Raw genomic sequence first — 16,558 nt, 5'->3', positions numbered from 1 at the left:
CTACCTGGTTCATAGGTTGATGCTCAACCACTGAGCCATGCCGGCTGGACTGACTTTTCACTTTGTTGATGGTTTTCTTTGCTGTACAGAAACTTTTTAGATTGATGTAGTCACATTTGTTTATTTTTTTTTTGATTCCTTTGTCCAAAGAGATATATCAGAAAGGAAAATATTGCTAAGAGAAGTGTCAGAGATTTTACTCTATTGTCATCTAGAAGTTTTATGGGTTTAAGTCTTTAGTCCATTTTCAGTTTATTCTTGTGTATGGTGTAAGAAGGTGGTCTAGTTTCTTTCTCTTTTTTTGCATGTGTCTGTCCAATTTTTTCAACACCATTTATTGAATGGACTGTCTTTACCCCATTGTATGTTCTTGCCTCCTTTGACCATATAGGCGAGGGTTTATTTCTGGACTCTCCATTTTGTTCTGTTGATTTTTTTTTTGTTTTTTTTTTTTGGGGGGGGGGGGGGCGGGGAGGGGTTTTGCCAGTACCATGCTGTTTTGATTACTATGGCCTTTGATATCAGGTAACATGATACCTCCAACTTTGTATTTCTTTCTCAAGATTGTTATTGGCTATTTGGGGTCTTTTGTGGTTCTAGATAAATTTGTGGATTATTTGTTCTAGTTCTGGGAAATAAAACATTGATATTTTGATAGGAATTATATTAAATGTATAGATTGTTTTAGGTAGTATGGATATTTTGACTATGTTAATTTTTCCTATCCAGTATAATCTTCCATTTATTTGTATCTTCTTCAGTGTATTTCTTTAATGTCTTCCATAGTTTTCTGAGAATGGTTCTTCTATCTCCTTGGTTAAATTTATTCCTAGGTATTTTATTTTATATATATTTTTTTCATATATTCTATTGATTTTTTACAGAGAGGAAGGGAGAGAGATAGAGAGTTAGAAACATCGATGCGAGAGAAACATCGATCAGCTGCCTCCTGCACATCTCCTACTGGGGATGTGCCTGCAACCCTGGTACATGCCCTTGACGGGAATCGAACCTGGGACCCTTCAGTCCACAGGCCGACGCTCTATCCACTGAGCCAAACTGGTTTCGGCTATTTTATATCATTTTTGATGCAGTTGTAAATGAGATTGTTCTCTTAGGTTTACTTTCTGGTAGTTTATTATTGGTTTTTACAAATGCAACTGCAAAGGAAAAAAAGGAAAAAAATGCAATGGATTTCTGAATATTTATTTTGTATCCTGATACTTTACTGAATTAATTTATCAATTCTAGTAGTCTATTTTGTTGGAATCTTTAGTGTTCTCAATATACAGTATCATGTCATATGCAAATAATGACAGTTTTATTTCTTTCCAGTTTTGATGCCTTTTATTTCTTCTTCTTGTCTCATTGCAGAACTATGTTGCCTAAGAGTGGTGGAAATGGACATCTCTGTCTTGTTTCTGATCTTTTAGTTTTTCCCTGTTGAGTTTGATGTTAGTTGCATGTTTGTGATAGATGGCCTTTATTATGTTACGGTATGTTCTCTCTATTTCTTCTTTGCTGAGAGTTTTTTTTAAAATCATAATTTTGATGTGTCTTGGCGTGGTTCTCTTTGGGATTATCTTGTAGAGGACTCTCTGCACTTCCTGGACATGTGTGTCTTTTTCCTTCATAAAGTTAGGAAAGTTTTCCATCATTATTTCTTCAAATAGGTTTTTAATCCCTTGCTTGCTTTCTGGTCCTTGTGGTGCCCCCGATAATGCAGACATTGGTATACTTGATGTTGTCCCAGAGGCCCCTTATGGCATTATCATTTTTTAAAATTCTCTTTTAGCCCTGGCTCGTTCACTGAGTGTTTAGAGCATAGGCCCATGGACAGAAGGGTCACAGGGTCAATTCTGGTCAAAGGTTCAATACCTGGCCCTGGTTGGGGAGTGTGCGGGACGCAACCAATCCATGTGTCTCTCTCACATCAATGTTTCTCTCCCTCTGTCTCTCCCAGTCCCTTCCAACTCTCTCTAAAAATTACTAGATAAAATATCCTCGGATGAAGATTAACAACAAGAAGAATTCTCTCTCTCTCTTTTTTTTTCACTGCTCTTATTTGCTATTCTATGCTACCTTATCTTCCAAATTGCAAATTCAATCCTTTGCTTCATTTAGTCTATAGTTGGTTCCTTCTAGTGTATTCTGTATTTTTCACTGGTTCTTTTTTATAGTTTCTGTGTTCTATTACTATCTTTTCTTGTTTTCACTGAGTTCATCCGTTCTTCCCTACGTTTATGGAGCATCCTTTTAACCATTGTTTTGAACTCTGTATTTAGTAGATTGCTTGCCTTCATTGTTTTTAGTTCTTTTCCTGGGGATTTCTTCTGTTATTTTATTTGGGGCGTGTTTCCTTGTATTCTCACGTTGGCTACCTCTCTGTATTTGCTTTATTGTATTAGGTAGATCTGCTATGTCTCCCCATCTTGGTATTTATTTCGTAGGTGTCCTGCGGGGCTTGGTAGTGCTGTCTCCCTGATCACTAGAGCAAGGTATTCTGGGAGTGTGTTATGTGAGCCCTCTTGTTGTAGTAGGGTCTTTTTGAAAAAGAATGTTTATTTATTTTTAGAGAGAAAAGAAGGGAGAAAGAGAGAGAGAAACATCAGTATGAGAGCAACATTGATCAGCTGCCTTCTGCACTCTCCCTTAATAGGGATAGAGCCCACAATCTGGGCATGTGGCCTGACCAAGAATTGAACTGGCAATCTTTCAGTGCACAGGAAGACAACCAACCTACTGAAGCACACTAGCCAGGGCTGTAGTTGACCCTTATTGATGTTGGTGCATCCATGGGTGGGGTTTACCTTCAGGCTGGCTGAATATGAGGATTGACCCTGATCTCACTGTATGAGCTGCTGGGCAGGGACTAACCCCATGAAGTAGAATTCACCCCAGCAGGGTCTGGTATCTGCCAAAATCTTCCTTTCAATGTGCCACTTGTGGGGCTAATTGCGTTGTGCTCTAATGTGGTCTGAAGCCTGCCACCAGGTCCTGAGGCCTCTTGGGAGGGACTCTGGTGCTGGTGAATATCAGATGCTGCCTGTGACTGGCCCTGGGCTACCTGTCAGGAGCTACAAAAGATCCACATTTTGTGGAAGCCTCTGCAAGACAGGGGTGCATATGGGAGGAGCCAAAGTGCATGCCAAGGCCAGGCTCCACTAGCACCAAACCCATGGGAGGGGTCAGCAGAAGTCCCAAGGCACTCCAAGATATGCCTTTCCTGCTGGCTTCCTGTTAGACCAAATCACTGGAATTGCCTCTGGCAATATGCAAATTGAAGTAGGTTCTCATGTTAGGGCCAGTGGTATTCACCAGGTTGATACATATACAAACCTGAAGCCAGTACTACTTCTGAGGCCGTTCAGCAAATGTCTCATTGTACACCAGGCCCAGCTGCCAGCTGCCACCTGCATTGGGCCTACAGACATTTGTGGTGGGGTGGGTTTTTAAGGGAGTCATCAGGGTGAGGCCAGCAGAGTTTATAGGGCTAAAACAGACCAATATTTGGTCATGTGGATAGAGAGCTTTGCACAGCAATGGTGGCTCCAGTCAGCATGTGAGGGGGAAAATGACCCTCACCCTAAAGCCACAGAACTCAGTATCTGACATCCCGTTTGTCTGCCTACACATCCTAAAGATCCCTCCAAGAAAGTCTGCACTGCCAGCTCAGGCTGGCTGGTGGGAGCTTGGCAGGGCAGGGAAACAGGTATTTGGGAGAGAGTACTAATACATTCCACCAGGCTGATGCCCTGTGGAGGGGAATGCTCAACCCAAGAAATATGGCATCTGTGGACTGTGGTGGGAGAGGGATTCAACACAAGGACCTTGCTGGCTGTCCCTTTAGCTCTCTCCCTGAAGCCACACAACCCAGTCTCTCCCTGTATGACTCCAGTCTGCCCTGAGCCACCTTCCCTGTGCTGGAGTCCATGGCGAGAGGCTGCAAACAACATTTTCTGCACTGACTTTTTAAGGGGGCTCCTGGGATTCCAGCAGACTCCCTTCTCTCCCTAATAGATGGAATCTCTGATGACTTTCACAGCCAGGAATTAGGTGGGTTTCTCTTCCTTTTGTGGTGCTCCAGGCTGAGGAGCCTGTGTTGCGTTGAGCCCGTTGCTCCTGACAGAGGACTTCGTAGGTGAAATATCTCTCCAGATTCTCTACTGCTGCACATGTGGGGCCACCTCTTTTTGAGCCTCAGTCCATCCTACCAGTCTCCATGTGGCTGCTTCTGTAAATCCTTGGTCATAAGACTTCTGTTCAGCTGGACTTCAATTGGTTACTTAGGTTGATTGTTCTAAAATTTAGTTGTACTTCTGGTTTGATCCTGGGAGGAGGTGAGTGTAACTTCCACCTACTCCACCACTGTATTGGATCCTGTTGGGTTTTTTTTTAATTAAAATACTAACATTGAATCATCCCTCTGTATAGCCATTATGTGCTTTGTGCAAAATATAATTCAACTTGTTAAAATATCTGTTTTCCATATCCTACAAATTGAGGAACTGTCTTGTCCCATCATGTCTGCTATTTAGTAAGTGCCTAGCTCATAATAGGTGCTTAAAAAATATTTGTACAGTTAATATATACTATACTCTTGAAAGTGTATAAAGTTTAGCTGTTTGTGATCCTTGCTAATTAACACAAGCTAATATAGATTTAAACAATTACAGCATAACCGGGACAATTAAATTTTTTTTAAATTTGGCATTCTTGAGCTAAATCCCCAGAAGAGAATAAAGTGATAGGTTGTAGATATGATCCAGAGCAGAACTGAAATTATAATCTTAGTTTCCCTAGCACAGTGCCATAACCCTAGGAGGCTTATTAGCTCTAGGGGGCTAAGAGATTTACTCAGCTACACAAATCATGTTGCCTTTCCAGTATGTAAAAGCAGCATCCTTTGGACATGAAAAATGAAATGTGGGTGTATGAAAGCCAAGCCAGGCAGGGTCAGAGGGAAACCATAGCTTCCTCATTCTCCGTTTTGCTCTTCATGGCAGGAGAGGGACCAGGTGAGGATCACAGCCACCTCTGCCTTTGGGCACATGCTACATCGAGTCAACAAATTCAGGCCTGGATATGGCATCAAGAAACATCTGTACAGTTTTTTAGTCCCGCTGCTGCTTAGCTTAGAGAACGACAACACAGAGGTGGTCAAGGTATGGGTGATCTCTGTCCTGCCAAACTCAGCCTGATACAACCCCTATCTGCTAGAGCACAGCCCCTTCCCTTTAGTCCTCTTTCATGAGCCTGGTCTGGGATCTACATTCACTCTACACCAGTGGTTCTCAACCTTCTGGCCATTTAAATACAGTTCCTCATGTTGTGACCCAACCATAAAATTATTTTCGTTGCTGCTACATAACTGTAATGTTGCTACTGTTATGAATCGTAATATAAATATCTGATATGAAGGATGGTCTTCGGCGACTCCTGTGAAAGGGTCGTTCGACAGCCAAAGGGGTCACGACCCACAGGTTGAGAACCGCTGCTCTACACCTCTTTGGTATCATCTTCTGGGCTGAATCTGAGCACTTTTACCCTCTACTGGGTGCCATCAGTCTTAGACAGATATGGTACTCCTCCCTGAAGTTATTTACATCTTTTCACACGATCAAGGCCCCTGATCCCAGCAACTAATCCCAACCAAACCCCTTGTGGGCTAGTTTCATGGTCAGGCCTGGCTCTCTAGAATTATAGGAGTGAGACTTAGGATTTCCTTGTCTCCATCCCATAGGCCTGTGGAGCAGCCCTGACTGAGTGGACTAAGGTGATTGGCTGGTCGTCCTTCACACAGATGTTTCAGCATACCACCCTCAGTGATCACATGCAGGTGTTGGAAGAAACATGCAACCATTTGGTGAGTGAGAGTCTCTGAGGAAGCCAGTTGCAATATGCATGCTATGGACTCACTGGCAGGCTTGGTGGGCAAAGAGGAGAAGGCTGACAGAAGATGTATTCTTTCCTTTCCTTGATTCTCATTCTTTCTCATCAGCAAACTCTGAGAACCCACATTTGGGATGCCAGTCCCTGGATCTCCATATTTGATCCTCTTAGCATCCCAAACTGCCTCAGAGGCTAGGGACATCATGCAAGGTGAATAGATGCCAATGGGATAGAAGCCTTCTGGTTAGAGGAAGAAGTATAGACAGGATTCCTCAGGGCTTGAGATCACCAATCATGGTGGTAACGGTCTGTAGCTTCAGTGACTTCAGTGAAGTCAAGAACAGGCCATAGAGCAGGAATCCTTGTTGAAAAGTAAACATTTAAGGGCTACGCAAGTAGGTTAGGAACTAAATGATTAATTCTAATATTATGAATTTGAATGTTTTACATAGATAGAGCACTTTACCCTGTATACTTTAACATCCATTATCCCATTGGAGCCACTGGTAGGTTCGGCAGGTTTTATTTCAACACTTCAGATGAAAAAGCTGAGGCCAGTGTCAGGACCAGTATTCAAACATGCGTCTCCTGGCTCTACATCAGTTGTTTTCTCCCTTATCATGTTGGTTCCTAGGGGCAAAATTCTCTTTTTGAACTTCCTGCTGAGTCTGCACTGTTGCTGGGGTGGGGGTGTCTGAGTGTCTAGGTTCACATCGTTTAAGCGGACTGAAGACAGAAAATGCTGCTGCTTGTGGACAAGGTGAGAGGGCCAAGGCTGCAAGACGGTCTTCAGTAGAGTTCCCAGCAGCCCCCCTCTCCTTGTCAGCATTACACCTCTTTGACTTCACAGGTGAATACATGCAAAAGACAATTAGTGGGGGAGTTACTGTTTCAGAGCTTCAGCTTCCTGAAGAGCTCCGAGTCCTTCCTACGGACAGCTGCACTCCATTTCATAGGTAAGGGGTCCCTCCTGTCAATTCCTCCCTTCTCTCCAGCAGGAAAGCCCTCCTTGACCTTTCACTAAAGGGCTAAGCCAGAACCATGGCATGAAGAAGTTGGTTACATCCTTTCCTAGCTCTGACCTGATTTGAGATATGCTGTCAGAATCCAAAATTTGTGTTAGAAAAGCCTGGGGAGGAGTAGTAAGCTATCCGCCTTTGTCCTGGCTCTGTGTGCATCTACCCACTTTGTCAGCATGCTGCTTTGTGAGGAAGAGAAATGTATGCATTTGGAAGGAAAAAACTGTTGCTTCAACTGGAACCCCATGGATTTCTCAAAATATTTTTTGTTTTAAACTATAACTGTATGTGTTTATGTTAGAAAGCATAAAATATTCAGACTGGCTGAAAGAAGACAATGAGTAATGCCAGAACTTACATCATTTGGATTTAACCACTACTAACACCATAGAATTATTTTTCTTAAAAATATGCTACACACACACACACATACACACACACACATGCACATGCACACACACACATATATATAGCACTTTAAAAAATATATGTTTTTAATTGATTTTAGAGAGAGAAGAAGGGAGAGAGAGAATCATTGATTGGCTGCCCCCTGCATTCCCCCTACTGGATATTGAGCCCACAAGCCAGGTAGGTGCCTTGACTGGGAATTGAACCATAATATCTTGGGTCCTTGACCGATGCTCAATCACTGACCCACTGGAGCAGAACTATAGAACTTCCATTTATTTGATTATTTTAAATATTTTTATTGATTTTTTACAGAGAGGAAGGGAGAGGGATAGAGATTTAGAAAAAAAATGAGAGAGAAACATTGATCAGCTGCCTCCTGCACACTCCCTACTGGGGATGTGCCCACAACCAAGGTACATGCCCTTGACCAGAATGGAACCTGGGAGCAAAAAGTTAGGGCAAACTTTTTAAAAGTAAACTTTGGTACATAGCTCTATCACAAATACATGCATTACATACTCATCAACATTTTATTTAATGACTACATGATATTAATTTTATTGTATAGATGGATTTATGAAACCAGTCCTTATTTTTGAATATTGAGACTGTGTTATCTTTTGTTTTTATAGACAGGGACATAGTGGTTAAATCTCTGCATGTCATCATGATTATTTTTTTAAGATACATTGCTTAAAAGTAGAGTTCCTGACTCTTCCCATTTGCAACGTCATGGATGGAACTGGAGAGCATTATGCTAAGTAAAATAAGCCAGTCAGTGAAGGAAAAACAGCACATGATCTCACTCATTCATGGATAATAGAGACCATTATAAACTTTTGAACAATAATAGATACAGAGGCAGAGCTGCCTCAAACAGATTGTCAAACTGCATTGGGAAGGCCGGGGAGGGTTGGGGGGCAGGAGGTAGGGGGGTAAGAGATCAACTAAAGGACTTGTATGCATGCATATAAGCATAACCAATGGACATAAGACACTGGGGAATAGGGGAGGCTAGGGGACTGTCTAGGGCGGGGGGATAAAATGGACACATATGTAATACCCTTTGTAATACTTGAAGCAATAAAAAAGAAGAAAAAAAAAGAAAAAACAAAACAAAACACACACACACACACACACACACACACACACACAAGTAGAGTTCCTGGACCCAAAGGGTATGCGGAATTTTAAGGATTTGGAACTGGCCTCTAAAAAGTTAGATTCATTTTCTCTTGTCACCAGTATGTATATGAGTATCCATTTCGCCAAACATTTGGCAACACTAGGTAATAAGTTTTTAAAATCATTACCAATTTGCTAGGTGAAAACAAAGAAGCTTGTTGTTTTGGTTATTATTATTTTTTTTTAATCAACAGCTAGGTTATGTATTTTGTCCTGTTTATTGCCCATCCATATTTTATTTTTGCAAATTATTGCCTAGTGCCCCCTGTCCATCCTTCTGTTGGAGTAGGAGCCCCATGAAGTTTAACATCCTTGGCGCAGGCTCCACTTATCAGCTGGGTCACAGCTGCTCTGAGGGCTGTTCTTTCACTAGGTCACTGACATGTAGCCAGCAAGGCATCTCTTACATACATTCCTTGCTAAAATCATTTTATAAATTTCCTTGTTCACTACCGAGCCTGGGGAAAGGGATGGCCCAAAGGCTCAGGAATTCTGGATAGACTTTACATCTGTTCTGTCTTTAGCATTAATAGCTAAGAAGATAAACCTGCATTCCATACATGAGGATGATGTGCAGCTGTTACGAAATGGTGAGTCTGGGCCTCGCACCTGGGTTCTGGGTTACATAAGGGGATGGGTCAAGATAGAAATTAGGAAGGGGCAATTCCTGATGTACATATGCCATTATTTTAAAAGTTTACTCTTACCAGTATGAATGTTATATCTAAAAGTTTAAGTGAAGAGAAGTAAGAGAAAGATAAGATTATTTATCATCATACCAGTTAGATAAAAGCTCTGCTAACAACACGTTCTTGTCACTGCTCCTCTGTCCTGTGCTCTGGGCTGACCCTGCAGAGGTGTGTAAGGCAGACATGGTTCCTTTTCCCCCGAAGAACATGCAGTTTTGTGTTCTTTTTTACTGCCTTAAAATATTTTAAAATTAATTTATACTTATAGAGCCCTTGATATATTAATATTTAAGTTATTTCAATTTTTTTGCTATTCAAACAATGCTACCATGAACATTCTTATATATGCCTCCTTATATGCAAGTGTAATTCTTACTCCAGACTAGGTACTAAAAGGTAGACTTTTATTATGCATGTTGAACTTAACCGAGTTTAAAGTACAACATTTTAATCTTTCCTACTATGTTGACATGAATTTCAATCACCGCCTTTCCCAATTACAGACTTTTATTAACCAATATTTTAGTTCCTTTTGTAAAATCATAATTTATATGCTATGATTACTGTTATTGTATACAAACTATAGATTTACAAAGTGTTATATGCTCACCATTCCTTTTTATATCTCTGACCATCCCTCAGGGGTCATTTTTCTCCATCCTTTTAGAAGTTTCTTTAGTACTGGTATCTTTTTCAAAAATCCTCACTGGAAGATATGTTTATTGCCTTGAGAAGGGAGAGTAGGAGAGAGAGAAAGAGAGAGAGAGAGAGAGAGAGAGAGAGAGAGAGAGAGAGAGAGAGAGAGATCAATCGGTTGCCTCCTGTACGTGCCCTATAGGGGATGGAACCTGCAACCTTTTGGTGTAGGGAATGACACTCCAACCAACTGAGCCACCTGGCCAGGGCTAGTGCTGGTATCTTTTTTTTGCACACTTTTTATTAATATTTTTATTGATTAAGTTATTGCATTTTAGTGCTGGTATCTTGATAATATACTGTCTTAGATTTTGTTTGTAAGAATTTCTTCTTACCCTCATCCTTGCAAGATAGCTTTACTAGTTTTAAAATTCTACACCAACAATTAATTTCTCTCAGCATTTTGAAGACATTGTGCTATTATTTCCTGGCTTTCTTTGTTGCTAACTAGAAGCCTACTATTCTAGTTTTTTTTTTCCATTGTAGGTAATCTCTCCTTTTCCTGTGGCTGTTTTAAGATTTTTTAAAATGTTATTTAAAAATATAGAGAATCTATCTAATAAAGAGGAAATATGCTAATTGACCCTTATTCCAGCGCAAATATGGCAGTGTCCACAGCCAATAAGGAGGGAATATGCTAATTGACTGCCCCGCCCTCAAAGATGGCGGCACCAACAGCCACAAGATGGCGGTGCCCAGTCCCCTCAGCCCCCCCCCAGGGCGGCAGGTACGCAGCAAGGCCGAGCCTGCCCCCAGTGGGCACAGCTGCTCCACTTGCCTGCTTCCGGAGACTCCCACTCCACTCAGCCCCCCAGCTGCCCAGGTCCAGCCTGAGACTAAGAATTAGGGCTAGCCGATGCTTATGCTGCCGGCAGGGGCAGCAGCAGAGGTGTGATGGGGTGTTGCCTGCCCCTGATTGCCGGGTCACCTCCCACACCTGAGGGCTCCTGGACTGTGAGAGGAGCCTCATCCAGTGCATGAATTTTCTTTCACTGGGCCTCTAGTAATATAGTAACCAGGTTCCCATACTCCAATTTCAGCAAGTAGCAATTCATGGTCACCTTTTCTTTTTTAAAAGATATGTGGTTTGCTGTTGTTGTTGTTTTTTATTTCAGAAAGAGGAAGAGAGAGGGAGAGAGAGAGAGGGAGAGGGAGATAGAAACATCAATGATGAGAATTATCAATTGGCTGCCTCCTGCATGCCCCCTACTGAGGATTGAGCTCACAACCAGGCATGTGGCCTGACCAGGAATCGAACAGTAACCCCCTGGTTCATGAGTCTATGCTGAACTACTGAACCATGTTGGCCAGGTCTCCATTATTTTTAATCTTACCAAAGTCCTAAAAAAGAGGTAGGAATGGAAGTTGGTAGTGTGGAGAAAGAGGAGCTGCTATTCCCAATGTCCATCAGAAGAGAAAGTTTTACCTCACCTTTCAAAACCCTTTGCTCCCTTCAGTCCCTGAAGAGCCACACCTATGTTTTATATAGGATGTACTTCTGCTGACTCCCTGCCATTGTTCTCTAGTAATTACATTTGTTAATTATTGAAAACCTACTGTATACCATGTACTATTCTAAGCATGAGATAGTGCAGTGAACAAAACTGATAACCTATCCTTCATGCAGTTTACATTCTAGTCGGGAAGGGAGGAATACCCCCTCAACAAATACGTAGATGTTAGATAAGCACTGTGGAGGTCACTATCTCCATAAGGCAAGGGGTAAGAAGGGCCGGAGTGGGGTCCGGGGTACCCCTCCGCTATGGGACATTTAAGAAGACAGCCGGAGGAAATGAGGGAGTGAACCCTATGACTCTTTGAGGGATAAGCACTTGGCATGTTCAAGGAAGAACAAGAAGAGCAATGTGATGGCATGGAGTGAGCAAAAGGACGGGCAGGAGGTGATGAGATCAGAGAACAGCAGTGGGGTCATGTTGATGCGGCCTTTAGCCATGGTAAAGATTTAGGGTTTTACTTGAGTGTAGGGTGCAGCATGGAACACAGTTCTTAACTCTGCTAATGGACACTGGGAAGAGTTTAGGTTGCTTGTGATCAATGGTGAGTGGTATAATTCATTCCAGGACCAAATGGAAAGGATTTTTGAATTACTTATTCTTCACTATTTTTCATACCACAGTTTCCTTCCTTGATGTAGAGACAAGATGAAGAGAATGTTTGCTTTTCTAGCTCCTGTTTCTATGTCTCAGCCCTTTTGTAGTTGAGAGTGTTATGTGTTTGTCTGAAAGTCCTGGCATGAATGCCACAGGCTTGCTGTTCTGGTGTTGCAGATGCCTATCCTCAGGGGCTTTGCCCTCTACTTTGAGCCCAGTTAAAGTTTCCTGGTGCCTGCTGTGAGGTAATATTTGAGGGATGCTGTTTGTGAGGTAGTGGTGGAATCGTGTCTAAGAGGAAATACCTAGCAGACAACTGGAGAGAGACAAGTCCTTGTCTTTACAGCTCTTTGTCCAGAGAGTAAAATGGTAAATGACTTCTAAGGGTACTTTCTTCCACAAAGTCTGCATTACTCAGACCACTGTCACATACTAGATCTCTTGATAATGAGCCATGTGAACTTGGGGTGCCTCAGTTTCTCCATTGGCATCATGAGGATAATAGTGCTGATCTTGAACATTGTTTTGAAGATTGAACACAAAACATGGGAAGCACTGAGCTTTGCTGGGCACATAGATGTCCCACAAAACATCTGTGTTGAACTGACTCAGGCTTCTGGACCAGGGGAGGGGTGGTAGTGGGAGGGCAGGTAGGGAGTATATTTGTAGCTAAGGGAGTATATTTGTTGCTTCCCAGAGAGAAGCCATTCTACTGCTAGCACATTAACCATCAGCTGGTAGCATCTGCCCTCTGAGGGCTTGACCCTGGCTTTATTTCTGGCTCTGATATTTTGTATGCTGGCTGCCTTCTCTTACGTTTTACAGTTGAGGTCTCTACTAAATAGTAGACACCTATTCCAGCTACCATAGTTCAATTTCAGGGAAAGTATATCCAGAATGGAAATGTTGGACTCCTATGTCTATCATTGAATTCCCCTTGCCTTCCTCTTCCCACCCAGCCTCCTAGAAAGATGCCCAAATACCTAGATAGGAGGACATTTTTCCAAAGGAAAATACTTGTCGTGTTTCCCTCCACGTCCTGCGTGGTTCAGGGTTCGGGTCTGGAAGAGGAGCCGCACAACAAATGAAATAGAAAAGACAAGAGATAATTTGGGAATATTGGGGGCCAGGCGAGCAAGTCCAACTCAAGGAGAAGGACTTCCACTGTGCTCAGGTCTCACCAAGCTTTTTATAGTGAGAGGTAAACAAGGTAGTGGTTACCATAGTTACACAGTTCTTGTGAGTTTCACTTGTTTTGACCATGGTTACACTTCCTGCACTTCCTCAGCCCCTTAGCTTCCCAGATAAGATCTAGGGAGTGTTATAAGGTCAAGCCTAATTATGCTAAGAGGACTGTGCCCTCTAAGCTGGGAATTGTTTGTGACTTTACCCACAGGTCAGTCCGAGGCTTAACCCTATATCAGCTTCCCACAAATACTTCTAATTACACTTCCACCCATGTCTAGTGCTGAGCAAACCTGTGGTTGAGAAGTGGTTCTTTAAAGGATTGTATATTTTTCTATATAGTGCAAGCCCAACTCTCTTTTTTTCTATTCTAAATGAGATCAACGTGAAGCTGTAGACTTTGATGGCCTGGTTGGCTTTTAGATTTGTTGAGCCCACATTCTTCCTGTCCCTTTTCTCCTTTGCAATACTAGTAAGTAATTTCCTGTCTCCATCCCTCTGTTCCCACTCAACTCTGAACTATGCACCCCTATTCCTTAACTGGACCACTTTGTCAGCTCCTGACATGCGGTTCCTCTCTCTACACTACTCTCCATGCAGCAGCCAGGATCTCCTTGAAACGTGTACACTGGATATGGCACGCCTTTGCTTAAACCCCTTCAGTGGCTCTCCGCTGCTCTTTGGGTCAAAGTTTGGTCCCTTACCCTGGGTCACAGGCCCTGAAAAGTATGTCTTCTGACTTCTCTCTACCCTTAGCCTACATCATGTCCCCCTCACTAGAAGGGGCAGCCACTCTGGCTATTTTCTGCAGGATGACGCAATCCCTGCCTCCACTGAGACACTTTCTGCCCTTGATCTTCATGGGGCTGCCTTGGAGGGTGGCTCCCATTCTTTGCATCCCAGCTCAAATGTCACCTTCTCAGAGAGGCATTCCCTGACTGGCCTATCTAAAGGGGTCCTTCCCAGTTAGGTGTTCTCATCATACTGTTAAATTTCCTTCTTTGCACTTAATTTATGTTTACTTTTTTTTCTCCACTAGAATATTAAGTTCTATTTTTAAAAATATCTCTTTGTATTGATTTCAGAGAGGAAGGGGAAGGGAGAGGGAGAGAGAGATAGAAACATCAATGATGAGAATCATTGATCGGCTGCCTCCTGCATGCCCCACACTGGGGATTGAACCTGAAACCCGGGTAGGTGCCCTGACCAGGAATCGAACCGTGACCTCCAGATTCATAAGTTGATGCTAAACTACTGAGCTATACCGGCTGGGCTAGAATGTTCTTGACTGTGGGGAATCTGTCTTTCTTATTCACTACTATATCTCTAGGAAGTTGCATATGCCACTTTCCCTTACACCCACTTGGTCAGAACTTAGTTATATGACCACACCTAGCTGCAAGGGAGGATGGGATATATAGTCTTTGTTTATAGCACAGTGCATGATGATAGTACTGTAAATCTCAATTAAGAGTTGTTGATCATTGTTTATAACAGTGAAAAATTGCAAGCAGCCTTATTGTTTACTAATAAGGTGTTCATCAAAGAAATTATGATAGAATCATGTGATTGGATATTAAGTTATATGGGGAAATATTTTATGGGGAGAAAAATGTTAATCCTATTTTTGTAAAACAAAGTGTCTATGTTAGATATTAAAGAAATACTGCAAGGACAGGTATGAAAATATATATATTTTGCTGGGTTGAGTGCTTTTTCTTCCTTTCCTTTTTAAAAAACAATTTGTATTTAAACATTTTCTATAATCAAACAATAGCACTTTTACAATGACAAAAAAGTATTCTAAATGAAGTCATAATGTGACATGTGGGGTGGAAAACAATGGAGTTTGGGTAAACAGTTTTTGGAGATTGCGAATCTGAGTTGACTTCCTTTCTGGTTTCAGCTCTAGAAAGTATGAGGAATGATCCTGTGGAATCTATCCAGATTCTGGTGACTACTCTTCTTCAAAATATTGAGGAATATGTTAATCCCGAGGACAGCTCCACTTCCATTATAAGTACTCGCTTCTTCGGATTATGTGCCAGGAAAGCCCAAAAAAGAAAGAGGCACCTATTTAAGACTGTCAGACGGGAAGGAGATAATGATACTGATCGGCCCAGGAATTGGCTCCTAGGCCCTCTAAATTTACTGTGCAGCTGGTGCAAGGGAGGGTAAAAAATACTCCCCTTCTAGTAGGCAACTTAGAAAAGTCAACACAGTCACAAGCACCAGAGTCTGAAAGTCCCCCTGAGGAAACTCCATTGATCCCGAAACAAGTTGCTCCTGAGCCACTGTGAACATTTAGAGCCGGTGGCTGAAGCCTTTTCCAGTTGTTTATTCAGAGTCAGTGCTGGACTCTGCCGTGGTCTCTCCCACTTTTTCTCCAACTGGATGGGCAACTTTGGTTTAACCCCAAATAGGTAGTTTTGATCTTAGAAGAGATAGTATAGTCCTTGTTCTTTATCTCCCCTAGGGTACTGTGAGCTATCAGTATATACATTTGTAAATAAACGTTATTTTTTCATCCTAAACAAAATGGCTTCCATCCTAGTTTGGGGGTTAGGGGGTAAACCTGAGTGGCAGCAACAGCTCTGGAAGCAGTTCCTTCTACCTTCAGGTAAAGTTTCAAATGGCAAAAGGGAGGAGCAGGGTGGTAGAATCACAGGGCACCTAGTTTTCAGTCTTTCCCCCACCTCTGTACAGGTTGCAGGAAATTCACATGTTTGACACATTTCCACGGGTGTATTCAGATTTCAGGTTAAAGCATAAAAGGCGTGCTTCGGGTTACATACAGTGGAGCAGCAATAACTCTAACTCTCACTCAAAAAGCACATCAAAAAGCTTTTAGGAGGGGAGTTAATGATTACTGAGTTATGTATCAATAATAGTTGCTTAGCACTTTTTATTGAATTCATTTGGCACTTGAAATACATTCAATCAGTCAAGGGTCCACTGTGTTAATATTTGCACCCTCAGAACCTACTCATGATAAATGACTGAAAAATAATGATTTAATGATCTCAATTATTTCTACAAGGTGATAAGAAGACAATCCTATTTACTAGAAGTGGTAGGGAGGCTTTTGAAATTGTTGATTGCTGTTGCATGATAGGTTGGCATTTCCTAATTCTAAACTTGAAGTTTTAATAAATTTCTACTAGGTGGACAAAGTCATGTGGGCCATGGCTCACGGTCTAAATAATGTACTTCTTCTAGGTGTGATTAATTGAAAGAAAATCTATAATAATAAAAGTGTCATATGCCAGTTAGACCAGATGTCCTTCCAGGTGACCTTCTGGACAAAGCCGCAGTGGCAGGGGCTGAGGCAGAGGCAGCCACAGTGGCAGCAGGGACGAGCCCCTTGCAT

General features: G+C 42.1%; 1 protein-coding gene across 1 annotated transcript in view; it reads left to right on the top strand.

The window, feature by feature from the left end:
- The window catches only part of LOC308513844 (maestro heat-like repeat-containing protein family member 1), a gene marked incomplete at both ends in the record, with an annotated part of 66,177 nt that extends 50,811 nt beyond the window's left edge, over nt 1–15,366 (top strand). Inside the window, 5 exons of the mRNA XM_081083945.1 lie at nt 5,007–5,165; nt 5,744–5,866; nt 6,743–6,848; nt 9,032–9,097; nt 15,095–15,366. Coding sequence (XP_080940071.1) covers nt 5,007–5,165; nt 5,744–5,866; nt 6,743–6,848; nt 9,032–9,097; nt 15,095–15,366 — 726 coding nt within the window. The remainder of the gene's footprint in view (nt 1–5,006; nt 5,166–5,743; nt 5,867–6,742; nt 6,849–9,031; nt 9,098–15,094) is intronic.
- Between the last annotated feature and the right edge of the window lie 1,192 nt (nt 15,367–16,558).

Source organism: Myotis nattereri, assembly GCF_964212035.1.
Source record: "Myotis nattereri genome assembly, chromosome: 2".
Lineage (NCBI taxonomy): Eukaryota > Metazoa > Chordata > Mammalia > Chiroptera > Vespertilionidae > Myotis > Myotis nattereri.
Note: the sequence above shows the minus strand (reverse complement) of the source record. Positions and strands in the feature narration are given on the sequence as shown.